The sequence below is a fragment of the Chelon labrosus genome (genome assembly GCF_963514085.1).
Source record: "Chelon labrosus genome assembly, chromosome: 13".
Classification (NCBI taxonomy): domain Eukaryota; kingdom Metazoa; phylum Chordata; class Actinopteri; order Mugiliformes; family Mugilidae; genus Chelon; species Chelon labrosus.
The window spans coordinates 8,607,733-8,630,755 of NC_140346.1; the positions used below are offsets into that span (position 1 = coordinate 8,607,733).

Genomic DNA, 23,023 nt, shown 5'->3' on the forward strand with positions numbered 1-23,023 from the left:
CAGCCGTATCTAATACAATATTTTCAAAGGAACCTTTTCTGTGATTATGGTGGGCTTGGTCACAGCTTCCAGAGTTGTCTTAAGACACTGGAAAACCCCTGTATCTCCTAATATGAAAGACTGGTTTAATGCAATGGTGGAGACTGCATCTTATGAATCTATGCTTCACAAACTGTCAGCTAACAAGGAGGATGGGATGACCTCTTGGGATCTTTTTTGGACCTACACGAGGACTAATGCAAACTCAGCCTAAGAAGTCAGAGACTTAATATAGCACAGCTCCTTATCTTTTTTCTATCTCCCCCCCCCCCCACATTTATTTATTTACTTTTCTTACTTGGTTCTCTTATTTTATTTTTCTAATTTTATTTTTCCTCTGTGACATGTCAGAATATGTTTATGCCAAGAGTCTGAGATGTATGACCAACCCTGTACTCACAAAAAATTCAATAAAAATTTAAATGAGAAAAAAATATATATATATATATTTTCAAAGGGAGTGCTTGCCTTTCTAATTTCACCTGAACTGTGTTGTATCAAGCTTTAGCAACAACTAGTTCCAACTACACTTGCAACCTGCACCTTTTCTTAAGCTCTCGAACTTTAAACAAATGCAACTGAATGCTTGTCTTGTATTCAAGCACTGTTTTGTCGACTGGTCCTTCAGAGTTCATGGGGACTGGGATGGAATTTTGTATTAATTTGCATGAAGTTAAATCATCTTTAGCTTAACTCGTTGCACGAGTGCTCTGACAGAGTACAATAATGTTAGTTCAAAGGCCGCAAGATACAAACACACAGAGATAATGGTGTTAAAAGTCAGTGAGTAGAAAAAAGTGAATGTCCTTCTATCCTTGAGTAAACACATGACGAAATGTTGGGTCCATGCAATAGGTCCAGGGTAGAACTTTTTGCTCAGTAGTACAGAAATGCACACTATGCACACACTAATCCATGCTACTCCACAACTTCAGAAGGTCTCTGTGCTACCTATTTAAATCTTGGATAACCATCTCAATTTCTATTTCTACTTTTGAACTAATTGTTAAGACTTAGTCCTGACCGACACCTCAAGTCATCGCTGTTACAATGAGTATAATCAACATAGTGAGTTACTATGTTTTTCGACAACAGAGGCATTAACTCACCAGCTGCCACTGGTTGTACTAGTAAAAAAACATTTTCACTGAGTCAGTAAAGGCTGTGTGTACATTATTCATTACACCATGCCAGAAAAACACATGCGTTGAGTGTATTTAAGTTAACAAAGGCATCTAAGAAACAGCAAAACACTTTACTGCAGCAAACATCTTACTGCACATGAAACAAATCTTAAACCTAGTTCTATTTCATATAAATGAAAATAGGCATGAAAGAGGCAATTACCCATAAAACAGATGCAGGGCTAAAATGTGACTAGACAGTTAAAGCTGAGCTGAATTCTACTTGTCAGCTGATCATGACCATTGGCCAACTGATCACCGCATTTCTGCTTAGTCACTGCACCTACACCAACAACCGTGTACAAAGCATTTAGGCACTTCAGAAATGGTATTACTAACCGTGCCCTTGCATTATGCCTGCAGAGCCAGGCGGAGGACTCTGATTGGGCTGTCTGAAGAGGTGGTTGCTGGGATGTGTTGGCGGAGGGCTGGAGGGCTGGATACGCAACCTGAGGGAGGACAGGACAGAGTAGGAGAGGAGAAGAGAGAGATACGACAGTGATGTAACACTTTAGTCGATAATCCTGCAGCACAGTATCAGGTCCACTGTTCACTGTTCAATAGCTGATGAGTAATGTGTGTATGTGTGTTTGTTCACCTCTGAAGCTGGTGGGTTAGGTGACTGGGCTGGCTCTCTCCATGGCCTAAGGACAGACCCTGTAGGTAAAGACAAATACAATTTGTGTGATTAGAACATTATTATGACTACGCAAGATCCCATTAGTACTAATATTTAATGATCAAGACATAAAAAATGTCTGAATATCCAAGCCTCAGGTTAACAATGCCGTTACTACTTTCTGTGAGGCTTGTGTAGGGGAAAGTGGAAAATTCTAACAGGTTGCTACAGCGATTCTGATCTTATACATTTCTAAATCAATTCCCAAAAAACTAAATTTGTTGTTGTTAATATGCAGCAACCTGACAGTGCACAACACAATAAAGCTGTCTTGTAGTTCATTTTATGTACTCAAGAACACATACATTTACTTCTATTGAGCAGAAATGTTGCTCAATAAATAACAACTACTTCATTTTTCTCATACAGAAAAAAAAATCGAGTTAATCCGGTTATGTAACATAAATTATCTAAACCGAAAACACTCTCTCACACACTGCTGTCAGACAACAGCCCTCATCAAGACCAGTCATTATATGTCAAGAGAGCACCAGCAATTTAGCACAAGGTGCACTGCAATAAATCCCATAACACAGTACTCCTTTTCAACTGGATGGTGTGTGGTTTTGAATCCAGAATCAGATAATGTAAGTGTAACGTGTCATGGTGCAATGAAATAAATTCTTTACAAATTCAAATCATACACCTCCATCCAACAAAACAACAGTGGACGGAGGTGTGCAGTTTTGGCCCTTTGGTGTCCACTTTCTGAAAGCTGCCTGCTGTAAGCTTCAAATACCTGGATTTGCTGGTGGAGGATTTGTTGCTCTTGCTGGTACAGGATATGCTGCTGCTGGGTGTGCTCCAGGAGTTGCTTATCCTGCTGGGCAGCGTACATTTTCTGGAGCTGCTCACACTCCTATTGAAGCACAGACGTGTACCGCACATATTAAATAAAAATCTTAACAAGGAAAGTAACTGAAATTGCAACAAAAGTCTCATCTAAACAGTTTCTATTTAAACTATTTTTTATGTAACCACTTCATGTCATTTAGTGTTCACATTAAAAGTGTGGCATCATGTAGTGCGCATCAAATGCAATGAACAACACAAGTACACTTCTACAATTAAGCTTATGTTTTATCCCATTTATTTAATAAAACTGTTTTCACAGAATAAAAGTCTGAACCGATTTCCTGCTACATGTGAGGCATAAAAATTAGTTTTTAAGGAAGTTTGAAGTTATGGAAAAAAGCAAGCTTGTCATATTGTAGGACCAGCTACACACACACGCTACATTCTGCTATATCCTCTTCTCCAGCTGCATAAAGTGCACACTCCAAGTAGTTATCATTTCAATGGTGCTTCCCTGGACACAGGTCATGTGTGTGTTAGCCTGTCCTCTAAACTTATTAACCCACTTAACACTTGAGAATAATGATAATCCCAGCAGGTCACTGCAGTCCAGAGAGAAGCACCCACTGCGAACATGACGATTATCCCTTTCCCTACCTACGCCTCCTACTGGGTGACATAGCCTCATTGCAGGGTCACTGCAGATGATGTGATGTCTCAAGTAGCAGTGTGCATTATTTTTTTTTTTTTTTTTTTTAAGTCAGAGATGGTCTCATCTATAGACACATTTTATGTTTTTTATTATATGACTAAATTGTCTCAATGTTTAATAACAACATACAAACTGCTTCAGTCAATTCACAACTTGGATATGACTCAATTAATGTTAACAAACCATGTAGAATAAATATTAGTGCAGCAATATCTGAAGGGAACGGTTACATAAAACTTTAGTTTTGGCAAGTAGATTTTTTTTGCAGCATCCTGATGCGTAAACCCCCAAACTATGTACCTTATCTGGCAAATTTGCGTTCTCATGCATTTAGGAAAAGTTTGTCTCACTTCACAGCTACTGTCAGTGACTGTTCTGCACCAGCATGGCTGGTACAACACATAAAACAGTTTCCTTTGATGCCATGACCCTTTGTCATTTCTCACTTTGTTATTCCCAACTCTAGCTTTTGTGCATCATCCCCAAGCTGTTCACAGGATAAGATCTTATACGTGATGCTAGAGTATCAGAAACCCCTGATGGCCTGACAGTTAGTCAGAGATGAATAATGACCTATGCCTTCCTAAGAACAACTACAACTACAGTTGTTTTTTGAAACTGCAGCAAAAACTAGAGCAAAAATTAAACAGAAAAAGAGAAGGGTGAAAACCCAGCTTATTTGAAAGCAATGAACATTTCAGAGCAGACTAGCACAGAACTGAAACATGGAAGGTTCACCAGCCCAGTTAGGTTTTTCATTATTAGTTTCTTAATGTGTCTTGTCAGTTTCTGTTGTAGCGCAACGGTGGTTGGGACAGAGAAGTGTGTGTGGGGAAGCTGAATCCAAAAGCCAACCAACGTCCAGTGAGTAACTACTGCACCAGTAGCTGAGAGATACCTCAGCTTGTAAAGCACAGATTTGCAGCAGCAGAGATCAAAGTGTTTGCTTTGACGCCAATGTTGTATCACAGCTTTTGCATATCCGATGGGCAGTTGAAAAGACAGAAGCAAAGGGGGTATTTGTTTTTGTTTTGTTTGCTTTAGTTTCACCTATAGGAAAAAATCTAATCTATTCATAAAGTAAGTCAAGCAAGGAGAGTAGTAAATTTAAGGAGGAACAGCAATAACTCGTTTCACTTTCTATTTTTTCTCTCCCAATGACTATCTAAAACTATGCATGTTTCCAAAACAAAAGGTAGTGTCTACCTCTGTGCATACCACGCCATAAACATATGTAACAATATTAGGATTAATAACAAATTTCCTTATTGAGAATGGATCGCCACATTAAGTATGTTTTCTCTGGTGAAGAGTGAGACTGACTGAGCAATTCTTTACCAACAAAGTGTGTGTTCACTCCTTATTCATGTCTGCATTTGATATTGAGCAGAGTGACGTACCTGCTTGAGTTGCTTAATGAGGCTGCTGTTCTCTAGATGAGCCTTGAAGGCCTGGATGGTAGCGGCGCCGTCAGAGAACCGTCTGACAGGAGAGAAACGCTCCATGGGGAGATGAAGGGTGTTACAGTCCTTATAGCTGGATCTGAAAAGGGGACGACAGGGAGCAGACACAAACAAGTGTGCACACAAAGACACACACACACACGACAGACAACATGGGTACATTGACACACACACATTCAGTCAGTCAGTCATACGGAGACAGGTGAGACACAGAAACAGACACACGAGAAGCATGAGCTCTTCAAATCTTGACAGCGACACCGAAAAAGCAAAAAAAACATTAGGACCCGAGAATCTACAGATATGTGAAATCCACAAATCATTTAAATGATTTCATCCATCCTGTAAAACAAGCCAGTGGAGCCAGGATTTCTTTTACAATTAAACTCTTTCCACAACTTACCACTGACGATAGAAACAATCTCTTTGCAGAGCTTAAGAGATAAGCAATGTTTTACGACATAAGGGGCCCACAAACAACTACTTTATCATGCTTCACACAAAACTAACTTCTTGGACGGAGTGGATATTTGACAGGACTGGATGATGCAGGTGTCATTTTCATCAAGAAATGCGTTTTTCATCAAAAAATCTGATCACAGCCTGGACTTGCTAAAAAGTACCACATGAACAAAGAGACAGTTTCTAGCTTCAGTCGTGAACTTCAGCTCAGCAGAACATCCTCTCTTTGACAACAGACAGAAATTTAACCCATCTCAAGCCCCATTTGGAACTACAGGTTCAGGCTGCCTTGTGTATCCAAGCACAAACACTCAATGCACCCAGTCTGTCAAAAGACTTTCTAAACTGAGGTGGTGGAAAGTGACACTTAGGGGGACAATAGCTAAAATGACTCTGGAAACAAATGTAAAACACAAACATATGGCTGCTATCAGGGAGAAAATACACACAGGTAGTAATTCAGATTTAAGGATTTGCTAAACTGCTCAATATCGGGAGTAAACCTGGCACATACCTGCTTTTTCCAGGTCTGAGGGAAAGAAACTGTCATTTAGAATCCTGATCATGTGGAAATATGTTCCCTGCGTCACAAACCCTACAATCAACCCTGACAAAAAATATCCATCCTCACTGGAGGGTACACAACCCAAAGTTCTTCATCAGCAATGTGTGTGCGTGTGAGAAACGCTGTGTGCGGATATGTGTATGAGAGAGCGGAAAGGTGGAGTCAGGGGTGATATGCCCCTTAACAAGCGCATGAGTGTTTGTGTGTGAGTGAGTGTGTTTGTGCATATACAGCTCGGAGCGGGCGTGTCCCCTCACCGGGTGTGTATGTCGGGGGCCCAGCCCGCCCTCTGGCGGGGGCCCTGGGGCCGCTGTGATTCTGCCGAGGGCTCGCCATGCGATGTGCTCATAGGCGCGTGCGTCGTGTGCCGCTTGGAGCGGTTCGCCAGGTACCTGGGCCGCAGGGAGGGGGAGGACGGGAAGGAGGATGGGAGACAGGAAGCAGCGCTGGTCAGCTCTCTGTCCTCATTGGCTAATGGAAATGGGGGGGAAGGCCCGCCCCTTCCCACCTCTGCCAATAGGTGCCATCATTCATATCATCTTAGCCAATCAGAAAACATCACATATATTTACATCATTGATGGATGTTACAGCTTATGGGCATCGCACAATCCACCAGCTTCCAATTCAAGGATTGGACTGGTTCGTGTGATTGGTTTTGCAAGCTTCAGAGTTAGCAAAGCTGTGTGAGAAAGAGTGAAAAGGTCCAGAGAATAATTTGGCACTTATTGAAATGAAAGAGATTATGAAGCTCTGGGCCAAAGAGTTTGAGAGACAGGTGGGCTGTTTTTGGCAGATTCAGTTCGGAACTGTGGCAGAAGGCACTTGCGCGATGGAGAAAGGAGAAAAGATGGGATAAGCACCACAGCAGAGTGGCCACCTCCCGTGGGGAAAAAGCAGAGCAGCCTAAAGGCACTCACTCCCAGCAACCCAGGACACCCGCGAAGTCAACAGAATGTGCTGTCTGAAGAGGACCAGCTGGGAAGCCCTAACCTGGACTTTTGAATCTAACACCACATTTCCGTATGCCAAACCAGTGCATATCCTCGCCATGGCCTTATTTCAACTCCTGTGTCACAACACTAACTTTGAAATTCCTTCATCGACATATCTAAAAATCTCCAGCTGCATGATTGCTGTATAAGAGTAGGTTTTTAAGTTAACTGCATCTAACACACTATAACCTATGCCTACTAATGTTCTGGTAACAGATGACAGAGAGGTTGTTTGACTCAACTTGATCCGGTACCCAAGGCTGTCACAGGCTATTGGACTTCCATGGTATTTTATTCAGACAGCACCTCTGTACAGAATAACCCATCACCAAAACTGTCACCGTGGGTTACCTCTGCACTGCCTCTTGGTCTGGCTCTCCATCTGAACCTTCCTCATCCACCGGAGCTACTGCAGGGATAGGATGCTAAGAGAGGCAAAGAGTTTACTGGTCAACACTTCAGTTCAGCATGAAAGGAGAGAACATACAAGTTGTACACATTCAGAAATGCAGGTCCTCACCGGACTGGCGACAAGTGGTGAGGGCCCTCGAGGCCTCTTCAGGAGCTGAGCATGTAGCTGAATGTTGGCCCCGCCATCGGAAGCTCTTCGACCCAATGGCCCCATGCCATTGAGCAGCTGCAGGGTGGGCGGCTGCAGCAATGATTGCTCCTGGAGGATCAGTAGCCACATTATTATGATCAGGAAGTCATGTTAAAGTGAAGTAACTTGAATGCTTCCAGAAGCCTTCTAATATCAGCTAAAATACAGTCTAACCCAACTGCATATACCTTGTACTCCAGCTGCTGCGTGGGCTGCAGGCTCTGTGTGGGCATGAGAGTGTGCATTTGGCCCATAGTGGGGGCAAGTGGGGGGAAGGGAGGCTGGGGCAAAACACCACGAGGGAACCCCGGTGGAAGTTTCTGGAGATCCTCCTGCATCTCTGTCCTGTGGCAGAAGAAGAAAAAAAAATGAAGCAAAGGGTCAGTGGTTGTTAAATGGTTAATGGGTTTAATGTGGGATAGATTAAAATACAATATAAATAACACACCCTAAAATAAATAGTGATTTGTTGATAAGCCATTATCAGCTGGCAGCTATGACTTTATCAGTAGTAAGTATAAAAAGCATTTCTTTGGAAAGTGCATTAAATGAGCATAACAACATAACTGTTGTAGTCTTTATCCAAATATCTGATAATGTGAACAAATAGCGTGCAAGCTCAACCACACCACTTGTGAAAAAAATCCAACGGCCATTGTGTCCCCATTATGGGACAAATAAAGGTTTTCTTATTCTTATTATTCTTATACAGACTTCCATGTAAAAAAAACTAACAGAGGCTAGTGACAAAATTCAAAAGAACTCCCTCAATTGTACCAAAATAGTTTTCTGGCTCATTTGATGTTCACACACTGGAAACGCCTATTCCAAATAAGCTCTGGCATAGCTCATCAAGACTTACTCTGACAAATGTTTAAGCTTCCAAGAAGAAGAAGAAGAGTGCCTCCCACATGTATATCATTCCTAGATATCGTATGGTTCTTGCTGTGTGCATTAGAATCATTAAAATTCTGTGTCTTCTTCTTTGGAAAGCATGAAACATTGTGAGCTGACATTAAAGAATGATTACAACAAAAGTCCAGAATCGCTTCTAGTGATAACCAAGGTGTCTGGCTTAGATTTTTTTTTGTTGTTTGCGGCTTAATTTGAATAAAGCTGTACGTAGTTTAGCTAATACTTCCTCCTTCTGATGACACTACACAGCCAGTTGATTGAGACACACCCAATGCGTTTATTTTGGGAGACGTTTCTAATGTTTTCTTCAACAACAATGAAATGGATAGTAACTAGCAGCAAATAACGTAGCAGAAGAGTTGTCTGTGTGTTACCTTTGGTCTGGTACCCCCACAGTGTGCCGCCTCATTGAAAGATAGCGAGCCATGGCTTCAGGAGACGGCTCCTCCCCTTCATCACTGTCCAGGGCCATGTTGCCATCAGGCTAAACAATAATAACACACACACGTATTTGGTCATTACAAATGCCTGCTGGTTGTGTGTGTAGCATGCTTGAAGAACACTTGTAGCACAATAAAAAGAATAATTCACATTTTAAATGTATTCCCATTTCAAAGTTCAAGCCCTGCTGCAGTGCAGTTCATCTGACACGTTCTAGTGTTTCACAGCGTTTGTGAGTCAGAGCCTCTGCGTGTTATATTTGAGTGTGTGTTTGATTGATTGGGAGTGATAAAAGTCTATGAGATGAACCCCAGGCTACACTAGAGTGGTAAGAAATAGCAATAAACTATAAATACTGGACAGCAGCCCAATATTACAAAAAATAAAAGTTTTGTAGCTGTCTTGACTGATTTATGCTACAAAGAAGTGTTGTGGCAATTCCTCTCTGGGTTATGGGATTCATGTACAGGAGTAACAACATTCTTACTGGTCTAACTCCAACTCTTTTATGTTGTTTATCAAGCGTAATGACCCTAGCTGCTCACTGCCAGGCTGATGCAACCAAGAGGACTCCACTGTGTTGACTCACCTCCACTATCTGGTTCTCTGGGTTGATGAGCTGGACGTGGGGAACGGTCATGCTAACGGGATTACCTTGTGGGTCCGTCTGGTGGGCAAACACACAAGACACAGGTCACATGAGAGGATTGCACTACTTCTGTAACAATCTCCTTAGAGCAGTGAGATTGGCAGATGTGGAGAACAAATCCCTTTAGGTCCCTTCAACAAATCCACTGCTCTTCATGCTCCCACAATCAACCTTTACTTCTATGCCAACTAAGGTTTAGACATAAAGACATCAACAAAGAAATAAAATGAATTAATGGTATCATTTTTCAGTAAACTTCCAAGCAATTCTGAGATAATGTTGTGATCTACTGGCTCTATAAACTGTGCTTGCTGTTATTAAAATGACAGAACAAATCAAACACTCTGCAGTGCTATGAAACTATTAAATATGACACTGGCTGTAAAAGGACTCGTATATCATGGCAAGAACAGTGGATGATGAAATCACCTGCACAGCATTTAGGGGATAGCTAATGGGGCGCGGTGTCGGCGGGGCAACGCGGAGGGACTTCTGTTTCTTGAGGCGGTCAGCAAGCAGACTGTAGATGGCACTGTAGTGATCATATGCATCCGTTTGTAGCGACTAGGGACGGAAAAGCAGGATAAACATTAGCTGGACTGATACATTTGGACATAAGGCGGTGTAACCACGTAAAACTTCAACACATATGTGAGCCTACCTGAAGTGTGCGTTCCCTGTCCAAGCCCATCTCTGACATAGCTATCAGAATCTGCTCATTGATGAGCTCGATATCTCTCTCCGTCTTCACCTGCTCACACTCCGCTATCAACTGGAAGGGCAGAAATTATGTTAAGGCAATAGTTTAACATTTTAGGGAATTAGATTATTTGTTGTCTCTTGAGGCTGAGTTACATGAGATGAACTATTTCTTTCAAATTATTCATATAAACTAATTACATATATTTTTTATATTTTGTTGTTAAATTATATCAAAGCTAGTCATTTCTCAATGCTAAGCTAAATGGCAGGCAGTTTATATAGCAATATATTTAACATGACACACAAGAGAGATATTGATCTTCTCATCTAACTGTTAGCCAGAAAATTGTACACTTCTGTTTGTCAAATACAGTGTATTTTCCTGATACACACTGATTCTTTTTTAACATCTAGTTATAACTGAATTACATGGTAGGAAATATATTCTGTTGATGTCACCCATACAGCAGCCACTGATTATAAACCAAAGCGGTCATGAGAAAATAGCAGAATATTGCAGCAATTGGAGCAAAAACACACAAAATACACAATTTAGTTTTGTTTTAAAGATGTCTCACCCTGTCGAACTCTGGGTCTGGGTCCCCTTGTCTCATCCACTTGTTCTTACAGATCTGCTCCATGCTCAATCGTCTACTGGGCTCCAGAACCAACATGTGTCTGATCAAGTACTCACAGTCTGCAGTTAAACACAAACATGGGTGTTTCAGGTGCATTCTCATAAGGGACTTCAAAAGCTGAAACTAGGTTAGTCCTGTTCTATTTTTTTACACTTCCTGACCCTTAACAGGACCACCGCGATCTATAATTCACATGGTTTTACACCGTATATGCAACAAATGCTTCAAACCCCATTTAAGGATCAAACAGTAGGTGTTAAAAGTTGTGTGTTCATCACATGGAACTGTGTTTCACAATTGCAATGAGAATGCATTTTCATACTTCATCATTCTCATATGTATAGTGTTCCTGAATGGACAATGAAGTTTTGACTCAGAGTACAGAGAAAAGCCAGAGATGACTGTAATCCTACCTGTGGACATAAAGAAAGGGATGCGGAACTTTCCACTGAGGACACGCGCCCGCAAATTTTGTAGAGTGCTGCCATCAAAGGGAAGGGCGCCGCACACCAGCACGTATAACACCACACCTAAGCTCTATACAAAAAAAGACAGAAACTATGACTATATCATCTTTGAATAAGGCGTCAAACAATGTAATTCAGAAATAGAAAAAAAAAAAGAAAGAAAATGTGCTCAAAAAAGTCAACTGTGTTATGGGCGTGTTGGCCTTACGCATACCTACTCCAGTACTCACCCATATATCTACTTTAGGTCCATCATACTCCTTGCCCTCAAAAAGTTCTGGTGCAGCGTAAGGAGGACTGCCACACCATGTTTTCAACAGCTGGCCTCGAGAAAACAGGTTGCTGAAGCCAAAATCTGACAGGGAGGAGAGAAGAATTTGATTTAATCTTATTTATCACTTCCCTGACAGAGTAAACTCATTCAAACCAGGATAATGTTCCAAAAGGACATGCCGACACTTGCCTACACCCACTCACCAAGACAGCCCAAAACCAATAAATTAAGTTACCCACCCATGCGCTCCTTAGTTCCACACACACGTACACACACCTGCGATTTTGATGTTGAGGTTGTGGTCCAGTAGCAGATTCTCAGCCTTCAAGTCTCTGTGGACGATGTTGCGGCAGTGACAGAAATGGACTGCTGCCACAATCTGCTTGAACTTCTTCCTGGCGTCCTTTTCTGCCATACGCCCATGAGCTACCAGGTGGTCTACACACACACACACACAAACACACACAGTTTAGAAATAGAACAGATACCTGTTCAGACACAAAATCTTGTGCCACCGGCTATATTCACAGAAACCCTGCTATTCTCAAAAGACCGACTGTCTTAATATATAATTAGTTGAGTTTTTCACTTTGACATATAAATCTCTTCATTCATCATGAGCAAGAAATAGGGTATTTCTAATCTTTAAGAACAACACAGAGATTTGACTTGAGAGAAAAAAAGTAACCAATTTAAATAAAACAAGGAATCATGCTGTGTTTGCAAAACAGATAAAAGGACCTTTTTAATACCAGAATGAACATGCAAATAATCCAATCGTAAAATATGAAAATACAAATTAAGCCCTATTATAAAGAACTAATTTGATTTATACATTTTAAAAGAAGAAAGTTGTTCAGTGAATTTTGACCAAAGTCAAAAAAAGAAAAGAAAAGGAAACAAAGTAAAAAGCAGAGGTAATGACAACGGACATTAAAATTTAAGGTGGGGAAGTCTCTTACCGAATATCTCTCCACCGCTAGCGTACTCTGTTACCAGATAGATCATCCTCTCCGTCTCCATCACCTAAAGAATAGCAAAGAAAAGATAACAACCAGGACCTATAGAAATTCTGACACGACAACATCTAGCAAGTTCACCAGTTATACAACAGCATGAGTAAGCTTTGTTCGGCAAATAAACGAGGACGGTTAAAATAAAACAACTGTAATATACCTCGGTGTAGTGTTCAGTTTATGTATGTGTGAGATCAAACTGTGGGGGGTTGTTGCAGACATGATGTGGGTGTGGTGTTAGAGGCCGTGTAAACCTGGAAAAGTTTGGGTGATGAAAGGAAAAAAGAAAATCTAACTTTTCAATTTCTACCACCATGTGTTGCCAGGAAAACAAAAATAATGAGCGTGTGCTGGGGAGCCCTTCAGATTTACAAACTGACTCTTTTCCCCCAGGTACATATTATGACATGTCAGTTGGTAGCCTGGCATAGCCTGGCAACACCTTGGTAGCCTGGCATAGCCGGACTCAATTTACAGTCTGGTAACACACCATTTGGATCTCATTATAGGGCGTTTTTAACTGAAAAAGAAAAAATAGCTCTGCATGCAATTAGATGGTCCTACAACCAATCAAGGCCATTCTGTTGTAAATGCAGTGCTCAGATGATGTGTATAAGTACGTCTCTGTTACTCTTCTGTCCATCACCACATGAAGCTGGTCTAAATGATTAGAAGTTTGGGCTGGCTTCCAGGCCACAGATACGGACACAGCAGACACTTGTTGACCACTGGAAGTCTTTCATAGTTCTTGTACCGACCAGAAACCAGAACGGTTTGGTCAGAAAATGCCTATTTTGGGTTAACATCAGATTCTGCCAACGCATTTTTTTGTTCGTCTCCTATTGGGCCGCACGTCTAAGGTAAAAGTAGTGAGCCCAATATAATCGGCTCTGTGGGTGAGTGCGAGTGTGTACCTGGTAGAGGCGGATGATGTGGGGGTGCTTCAGCAGCTTCATGATTTGGACTTCTCTGAAGATCTTTTTCAGGTTCTCATCGTCCAGCTGGGTCTTATCCACTATTTTTATAGCCACCTTGAGACAGAGAGACAAGAAAGGATGGATGGAGAGATGAGGATGAATGGTGCGAGAAGTGGGGCAGGTGAGAGGGTGAAGAGAGAGGGCGAGATCAAGAAGAAAACAGCGAGGGGAGGATGGTGCAGAGAAGACAGAAAAAGAAAGAAGCAAAAAGGAAAGCCAAAGAGAGTGAGAACACAAAACATAGAATTTGTCCTAAACCATACAATATGTTTACCAGCTCTTGAGTTTTAAAAATACACACAATACATTCACATATCTTGTCTTTAGAGACACTTAAATTACAGGCAACAAATCTAAGGCATGGTCCCGGTGCCACTGCAGTACTGCTGGGATCACACAGTAACCATAGAAGAGTAAAAAGAAGGCATCCTTCCTTTAGATGGAGAGAGTGTGAGTCTGTAAAACTAAGTCTAATGTGACCTGTGAGGGTTCATCTATTAACACAAAAATACAAACTCACCATACCCCTGAAAGAAAAGGACAGCGAAGGTGATGATTAGCTAAACGGTGTGTTGTCAAACACTGTTTTCTCTGAATTCCTGCTTGTTTGGGTAACCTGACCTACACCATAACCTTCGACTGCGAGCACAACTCTTGCGTAACTGTTGAGCCCGCGACAATAGCTCCAGCAGCGTGGACTGTGATGGTGTGTGACAGGAGCTTTGCTCTGCCACTTAGGAGTGGGTAGACGACTTTAATGACTTAATCAAGCGAAGCTAATGGGAAAGCCCCAAAACACAGCTTCTGCCAAAAATACACAAGGACAGAAAAAAATGAAAAGCATGCAGCATTGAGACATGCATGCGTGAGTGCCATCCCAAACTCTTCTTTTCCTAATAACAGACTAGAAGAAGACGAGGCCATCTGAAGTCAGACAATGCCAGCTTCCTGTTGCAGGCAGGAAGGGGAAGTGAGGATGAGCAAACAGGGGGCTCCAGAAACAGCAACATTAATCCTGTGTGTGTAGTTCCCCTTCAAGCATATTGTACACATTATGGAATACATGTGTACTGGTAGAGCTGATGTCTTAAATGAAGCAATGAAAAAAAAAAAAAATGAAAAAAAAAAAAGACGTCAACGTTTGTTCAACAAACATTTCAGTGGATAAGTAAATATGCAAAGGTGACAATACTCCCTGTGAGTTAGTATGTTGCTCTCCCAGCAAACAAAATTAGTCTACAACCAAGAGTACGGATACTTAAGATCATCAAAAAAAAGTCAACCTTTGCCATTTATGTAGTCTTCTGTTTGGAAAGCATGAGGTATTTTAAGGCCTAGGAATCTATTCTTGGAAATGGCCGCCATCCAGCTTTGTTGACGTAATTGCTCCCCTCTGCATCTTCTGGAGGGTACCAACAGGACATCTGGATCACAGAAACACTCCCACACTCAACAGGATGCTGACATTCTCACATACACATTATGTTCACTTTGGGGGCAGAGAGACCTTGTGAAAATTATAGTGAGGCTTCACACATGTCTGGATATAAAACCTCATGAGAAGTAGGCTATTCAGTGGCTAAATGGCGATGTTGTTTATGGTTTTACAGATTGGTCGGTCAACTGCTGTGTTTCTCTTTTCACAGATATTGGACAATCTTTGTTATGATAACAGGAATAGATCCACCTAGACCAGTGGGGATGCTAACATGAGCATGACGTGTGTGTGTGTGTGTGTGTCTCAGAAGTTGGGTTTCCAGCTTCAGATTCAATCAGGGTACTGTAAATGTGTTGGGACAGGAATGTGTACACCTTGGGAATCTCGTGGAGCGCAATCTATTTTGAAATAGCTTCCATGACTGTGGAATTTTCCATCAAATGCTCCGAGTTCAAACACACACACACACACATACACACACACTCCTGAGAGGCCTGCTGCAATTAGATGAAGTGTCACATAGCCCCTCCGATCACAAGACAGTGACCTCATCACCATGTCAGAGCAGCTGGTGCCCAGCAAAGGGGTCTGGACCATTTACTGTACAGTATACAACACAAACACGCACACACCGACACAGCTTCACAGTGGCTGAGGCAACGACAACAAAAAGTGTTTAAAATGAAAGACTTCAATGTGGAAGCCTCCCATGTTCCTTCTTGTTAATAGTTTTTAACAATGTTACATAAAATGTTAAAAACATCTGAAAGAGCTACATAGTAATACGCATACGCAGGTAATTTGTGACTATTTAAATGATAATGTCATTGTATACATACATGTGCTTGAGGCTGTTTGTAATAGACTGTGGCATTGTCATTTGTAAATGCTCTTTCTAAATAAAAAATTAAAAAAAAAAAAAAAATGAAAGACTTCATACAGTCTTAAGCAGGACAGTAAGGAATGTAATGGGAAATCAAATAGGGGAATACTCCCTTCACGCTTCCCCAAATGTTTGGTGTCAACATCAACACCAAACCTTTATAGAAAATAAAGGTCATTGTCCTCCAAACATACGGCGCTCACGCTGCACATTCAGCTTGGTACCTCTGACATTGTCACATGTTTTACTTAATAATGCAAAGAAAACCTGCAAGGCAATCAATTCATTATCTGGAGGAGTTGGACTGAACACACCTTCAATCATGTCTCTCTTTAAAATGTTATATGTTGTGCTCTGCTCTTCTTTCCCTGAAGCTGATGGCTATTATAAGGGCTGTAACAATTCATTGTGAATATGTCGATTAGTGAGAAATATGTCAACGAGTCGCAATGTTTTCTGAAAATGCTGAGGACACACATCAAAAGTGAGGAAATTCATTAAACAGAGACCCTGACGGTTCATAGACACTGGTCATTACACGATTCTTTTTTTCTGCAGAGGGCAGTAATACGCCCAGTGGTCCAAAATCCCAAAAGCAACAAAACTAAAACTGAAAGCGCTCCCCAACTGTCGCTGAGACAGCTGTGTATTTGGACCGTTACAGTGAATTTACTCCAATTGTTGGTTGGTGGTCAGTGACTAGGAGTCATCGTTGTGTCTTTGTCAGTTGTTTTTGAGAAAAATAACTGGAGTTGATGCTAACTGCTGGCATGGCAGTGCTACGCGCTATACGCAGTTTGGTTCTGCACATACAGACTTATAAAACTAAACTACATGCATTTTCATTATCTCTATTCTCTAAAGAGGGTGTAAGAAACCATTAGCACTGGTTCGCATCACAGCATGAGCGTTCTGGGTTTGAACCTGCTGGCGCCAGAGCTTGTTTCCTCTCACACAGAAATGCACAAGGTTCAGTGGCGACCCTAAAGTGGTCGTAGGTTGGCAATGGAGAGTGAATGGTGACCCTCCACAGGATAATAAAGCTGCATTTCTAAGTGCAACCACCATAAGTCACTGAAGTTAAACTGTATTCAACAACGTGTATGCTAATTAATTACAGACTATAGTAATTCCTAGTTAAAGAATTCGGAACCTCTGTCATTAAAAGTATCATTACATAAACGTTCAGGTTTGAAATAGAGTCATCCTTCACTTTCATGAATGAAAGTTTGTTAGTTCTGTTTTTTATTTAGTGGTTAACCAAAGGATTAATCAACAACTCAGAAAATAGCTGACAGATTAATCTAGAAAATAATCGACAGATTGTTTAATGCAGCCTTAGTTGATGGAGCAATAGTAATGTTATTAGTGCACTGTAAGAAATCCTGCAGTATGAAGGAAAATTTACATGCACTGTCAACACAGCATCTATACGTCCCTCTCTGATCACTAGGACATTTTTACTGGATGGTTTACTACAAAGGTTTCAGATGATTTCCAGGTGTACAACAACAATACCTACCATACATAGGCTACATAAGACTAGGATTACGCAAAAGTAAATGAGAGAAACACTAGTATGGGTCAACCTGCATAAACATGTTAAACTTGAGACACAAAAAAGGACAATGCAAGCCGATGATGCTTTATCAACATACCACAACCGATTTATCGCTGTTTTATAAAGAATATCTCAGGTCATCTCAGGATGCACGGAGATATTCTTTATTGTGCAGCACGTCTGCCCTTGTGTTTGTTGTTCAGTGAGGGGGAATTTTTGCTGTCACTTGTCGGCACTTACTTCTGGAAAAAAAAATACCAACATCACTATATGTCAGATAAAGGCATGGCCTTTGCCAAACCACTCATTTCTTGGAAGTGGTTTACATAGCAAAGCATGTAGCTGTAGTCTGATAAGAGTTATTTACATTGTTTGTCCTACATCTATTGTACATGTTTAGACTTAACAGTCCTTCTATGTTTCTCAACAACCTTTGTAATTTGAAATTACCAATTTATTATCTGACCGAACTGAATGTGGGGATGTGATAGACACGTTACCCAACACGTGTCTGTCATATAACGTTTTGAAGATACAGCCTTGACACAAAGGTTGTAGGTATTCCACATGTACCGATTGTTTTCTTCTTTCAGGAGGTGAACTCTTCTATGTGCACGGGCCACTCTGACACGAGAAAGACGCCGATCTCAAAGATGACTGACATATCTCACAGAAACATTAATGCATTTGCATAGGGTTTGCTTAAAGACGCACCAACTTTGACAATGAAGAAACAAGCTAGCTGCTAGCTAACAGCCCGTAGACGTAAATGGTCACCCTGAGGACAACATGGCTCACACATAAGCTACTAGCTTGTTTTTCAGATCATGCGTTTGAAATTTTTAATGAGTTTAAAAGACTGGCAGGTCAAGAGAAGAAAGGAAAGTGATGCCAGTAGTGATTAAGACGAGGTTACTTCTGTAAAGCATGCAGGGTTTCTCAGATGTCTGGCAGCAATGTTTTCAGCGGGCAGAAAATTTCCCCTACTCATTACCGTGCACAAATGTACTATATGTAATTCAAGAGCCCTTCATCTGCCTACAGGTACACAGTAACACCCTGGCAGGGCCAGTGCATAAAAACTATTTTGCACACGTGCAACAACACAAATTTGTGCTTCACCTCCAGTGCTACAGCTCTACATTAAGGGAAACACTGGAAAAATGTGTGATATTGTGAGATTTTTCCAATGCTATTACATTTTCATTCTGCCTTCAGAACTATAAACACTTGTGGATTTTGCACAAGCTCAAACAACACAAGTTAAGAGCTAGTTCTGAGATCTCATAACCCTTACTGTACTATCTGCTATTCCAATACACACAAGTCTCCAATATGTTTCTGACTGACTCTGGCTAAACAGGGTTGTACAGTGCGAGCATTTCACTCGCATATGCGCCTAAAAATAGTTTGTGCGAGTAGAAAAAATAAAAAGGGAGCACCGGTGCGACTACGGATTTCAACCCTTTCATTCGCATTTTGCTCCTAAACTAAATCCATACTATGTGTATCAAAGTAGAGTAGCCCACAATTCTCGCGCATCTCTGTATAAAAAATGGACAAGCACTGTCCTACAACTTCTTTTTCACACCTGCAAAACACAGAACTCATGTGATGAGATGCGGTGACGTCGCCCTGCGGCGAGTTTATGAATGAAAACATCCGCGCCGCCCGGCCAGCACGGGCGATTCACCGCCCGCGGAAGTTAAAATTAGGAGAGATTGATCTGTGTGTGTGTGTGTGTGTGTGTGTGTGTACGTGTGTACGAGAGGAGGACTAGTTTCTCCTCGCCACTGCGGAGTCCGACGATGCGGCGCGAGTTGAGCGGAGCGATATCGGTGTGAAAGTCTTAGCCCGGACACTGGAACGTTGAAGGAAAATTAACTGACCGTGTACAATGAAGAAAATTGACTCATATTTCCTAAAAAAGCAAAGCGAAACCGCTGACAGAGCGGACATCGGTGAGAGAAATGTGGGAGAAGTGGAATCTGGGACTGACGATGTTGACTCCGTCGAGCCGGAGGAGATGCCAACAGTTAGCCTAGCTAGCACCGGTAGTGCTAGCAAGGTTTACAAATTTAAAGCCGACTGGATCAAGCTCTTCTCCTGGTTGGAATTTGAGGACAACCTCATGTTTTGTAAATACTGTAAAGGCCAAAAGAGGGTTACAGTAGGCCTTATGATGGCCCTGTGTTTATATGTATTAGTGCACATGTGTTACTGTGTACGTGATTTGAGTGTAAAATAATAAAATTGTGTTATTTATGAAATTTAGTAGTGCTCCTAAATTTTTTTCTGTGCTCCTAAATTTTTTCATTTAGGAGCACTTGTGCTCCTAGTGAAAAAGCTAAGCGTACAGCCCTGCTAAATATGCTTCGAAGTAAAGGCAGCTTGCCCCATCAATATGAATGGAATAGACCAAATAATAAAACGCATTTCAATACAATGCAATGCTATTCAAAAGAAACACATAAATAGGCCAGCTAGTAAAGTGACAGTGTAGATTCACAATAGAAATGCATAGAAAATAGAAAACAGAAAAAGAGATAACCAACAACAAAAAAATATGTTGTTACAGTTCTATGTAATAGAAAATAATAGAAATATAATGTGTTTTTTATCTTAATATTAACGAAGTAAAAAAAAAATACTAAAAAAGGAAAACATATCTGTTATAATGGCACTCACATTTTGCCTTACATTTATTCTGCAGGTTTAGATTAAGTGCATTTAAAGTTAAATTTTGTATGTGAAATCTAAATATTTCTCCAGCACCGTTTAAGACTCATACAGTCACCTAGAAAAAATCCACCTTTGACTCAAGTATGATTTTAAACAGAGGACTGTGTCTATAGCATAACATCTACAGTGGGAAACTGGGGAAAGTGCATCTTGCATGCTCATCTGTGTTCACACACAAAGGCACATGCACAGAGGAGCGGTGATATAATATATGAGGTTAACCTTCATCAACAAGAGACACAGATTACAACACCCACAGATGGTGTAATGCTCAGGCTTAACCCATAACAGTATGTGAGGGAGTTTAACTCACACACACACACACGTACAGCTCACAAACAGCTCTGGTAGGCTTGAAAACATGTCATCCATAGCTGTCAGTAAACTTAGTGCGTGTTTGAAGACAAAGACATCATGCAGTGTCGTGCACATGCTAAGGTCACGTCAGGTCAGCATAAATTGTACCACTCTATGACTGTACCTTACGCGTGCACACACACACAATGATGGCAGAAGCACTATGAGTCAGCACAAAGCCTTTCAGAGGCGTTCGGCTTGTGTGCTGTGCACTTGTATGAGTTAATGTGTGGAAATGACTCAGTTGTGTGTGTCAAGCTGAAAGTACAAGACTGGGGACATTCTACAGTACGGAATAACTGGACATCACCCATTCATCTGCCAGTTTTGCTGTACTGTTTTTTTTCCCCCCTGTATTCCCCTATAGAGCACACATGAAGACCTAACCATGAATAGTATCTGACAACTAGTTATGATGAACACAACTCTCACAAGAGCTGGGTGCATAGTAGGGGTTGTACCGAATAGTCGACTTTACTGCTGCGCCATGACGCTTTTAGCGGGACGCCGACGAGTCGCCAATCATGTGACAATAACACGGACAGTTCATCAAGTGTGTGGAAATACTTCACTTAAGATGAAGCCCATTCTACCGTGACAAGCAGAATATGCAAGTCAGTCCTGAAATACAACAAATGTACTATTTATTGTCGATTTTGAAAAATCGGAAGTCATTCAACCCCTAGTGCATAGGGGCTTATGCTAGTAGCAGAAATTGGCATCATATGTGCTCTACATAACACAACATCACTCTGCATGGACCACATTCCCATCCTGACTATTACAAAGAAGAAACCAGGAGTTCCAGTTTGGCACTGCCTTGAAAACGGGGCAAACGTATCTATATATCGCTGAGGAAAAAAGCTTGGCACATAACCAAACTTTCTTTAAAGAAATGCCACAAGGATATACCTTTGTACTGGTGCATAACATTGTTTACTTAAAGGTGGAGTTGCTATCATGCCATCTTCTGGTGTCTAAACAACATCATGTTTCTTTGACAAATAGCAAGCCTTAAACAGAAGAAACTGCTGTTCAATTAGTCAAACAAAAGAGAATGATTGGACAACATTTTTTGATGTCATAACTCATTATAAGCTCTTTTGTGCTGCTGATGTATATTTGTGATCTTCAATATGCAATCTAAAGCTTCCCCTTTCGGCTCTAGAAAGTTGTGACGGGCATGGTTTACTAATTTTTAACATTTGAAACAATAAATAACTGTATTAAATCTTGTAATACTGTGAGCAGCCCCAAGGATTTTTCTTCTGGAACGACATATGAAACAAGACTCTGCTCTACACCTATTCATAGTGAACTTAAGGAAACTTTCTCTACAACTGCTATAGGAATGTCCTTTATTGTTTCGTGTCAGAGCCTGTGGCAATGTTTTGTCATTGTCCGTTTATTTCAGTTCAGTTTTATTGCCGTAAACACAACCTCGGGTTATTCGACAGACTCAACCCTGAGCATCAGAACAGCTAGTAGGCTTGCCCGATTGGACAAATAAATGAGGGAGTTCAATTGCACGAACACAGAGCGTGCTTGTGAATCTTGTCAATGTCAAGCATTCAAATCATTAGTGGGCGAGGCAAAAACTTAATCCGTATGTCAAGTAGTCAGCTGTGAGAATTCGGAGGGAGTCGAATAAGAAGTTGTATAAGAGTTGGAAATCCAGCTTGTCAGGCTTTAAGCTATGCGCTTTTGGACGTGCCACACTGGTGCAGAAATTTGTGTTAAGAAATTAGAACACTCTCGTCTGTCTGTGTGCTTAATCGAACATCTGCAGATGGGCTCACAGCACCAATCTGCATCTAGCAGGAACTTCTAGCTACTACATGCAGATTTCAAAAGTGACAAAAGTAAAAGGTGCTAAGAGCAAGCAGACGCTATTGGAGACTAAACATGTGTTCCACTTATGTGCATTTTTAATCTCAAAGCTAGCAAGAATCATGGTGATTGCAGAGCTAGCAACAATGACTATGCGATGGGGTCCAAAACCTCCTCAGACTACAGCTTGTTGTATTTCCTCTTCAGTGCCACGTCTAACAAACTACATCATGTAACTCGTTGATCTCAGCAGCTGAAGTTAACCTGTGACAAATGATGATAGACAGATCGCACATCCAATCACATGCCTTGTATTTATTTATTTTTTTCCTATGACAGTGCCTTCCCTTCTCCAAACAGTTTCCAAGGACAACTTTTCAGATGGTTCTGTGTAACAAACCATCTAGTGCATCAGTTTAAAGTACTACCTGCCTTGCGAAGGAAACCATGGAAACCATTAAGACTTCAATAGAGTGACCTTTCTTAAGCTCGAAACATCAGTAGCAACAAGCAGCACTATAACAGATGATGGCACAAAGTTGTGAGTTTTAGCTACCGCACACTTTGATGTCATGCACTGTACAAACATAACAGGAAGACAGGGGAGTCACCTACAAAAAAAACAACAACATACAACTG

At 41.1% G+C, this 23,023-nt stretch overlaps 1 protein-coding gene across 1 annotated transcript in view; it reads right to left on the bottom strand.

Moving 5' to 3' along the window:
- sik3 (SIK family kinase 3) overlaps window positions 1-23,023 on the bottom strand; it is a 36,473-nt gene that overhangs the window by 7,585 nt on the left and 5,865 nt on the right. The window contains exons 2-19 of the mRNA XM_084559317.1: window positions 13,511-13,627; window positions 12,543-12,606; window positions 11,857-12,018; window positions 11,537-11,661; window positions 11,253-11,376; window positions 10,780-10,898; window positions 10,161-10,271; window positions 9,929-10,063; window positions 9,440-9,517; window positions 8,784-8,893; window positions 7,683-7,839; window positions 7,414-7,563; window positions 7,245-7,318; window positions 6,157-6,291; window positions 4,810-4,951; window positions 2,642-2,761; window positions 1,822-1,880; window positions 1,563-1,672 (exon numbers count right to left, since the gene is read on the bottom strand). Coding sequence (XP_084415443.1) covers window positions 1,563-1,672; window positions 1,822-1,880; window positions 2,642-2,761; window positions 4,810-4,951; window positions 6,157-6,291; window positions 7,245-7,318; window positions 7,414-7,563; window positions 7,683-7,839; window positions 8,784-8,893; window positions 9,440-9,517; window positions 9,929-10,063; window positions 10,161-10,271; window positions 10,780-10,898; window positions 11,253-11,376; window positions 11,537-11,661; window positions 11,857-12,018; window positions 12,543-12,606; window positions 13,511-13,627 — 2,092 coding nt within the window. The remainder of the gene's footprint in view (window positions 1-1,562; window positions 1,673-1,821; window positions 1,881-2,641; window positions 2,762-4,809; window positions 4,952-6,156; window positions 6,292-7,244; window positions 7,319-7,413; window positions 7,564-7,682; window positions 7,840-8,783; window positions 8,894-9,439; window positions 9,518-9,928; window positions 10,064-10,160; window positions 10,272-10,779; window positions 10,899-11,252; window positions 11,377-11,536; window positions 11,662-11,856; window positions 12,019-12,542; window positions 12,607-13,510; window positions 13,628-23,023) is intronic.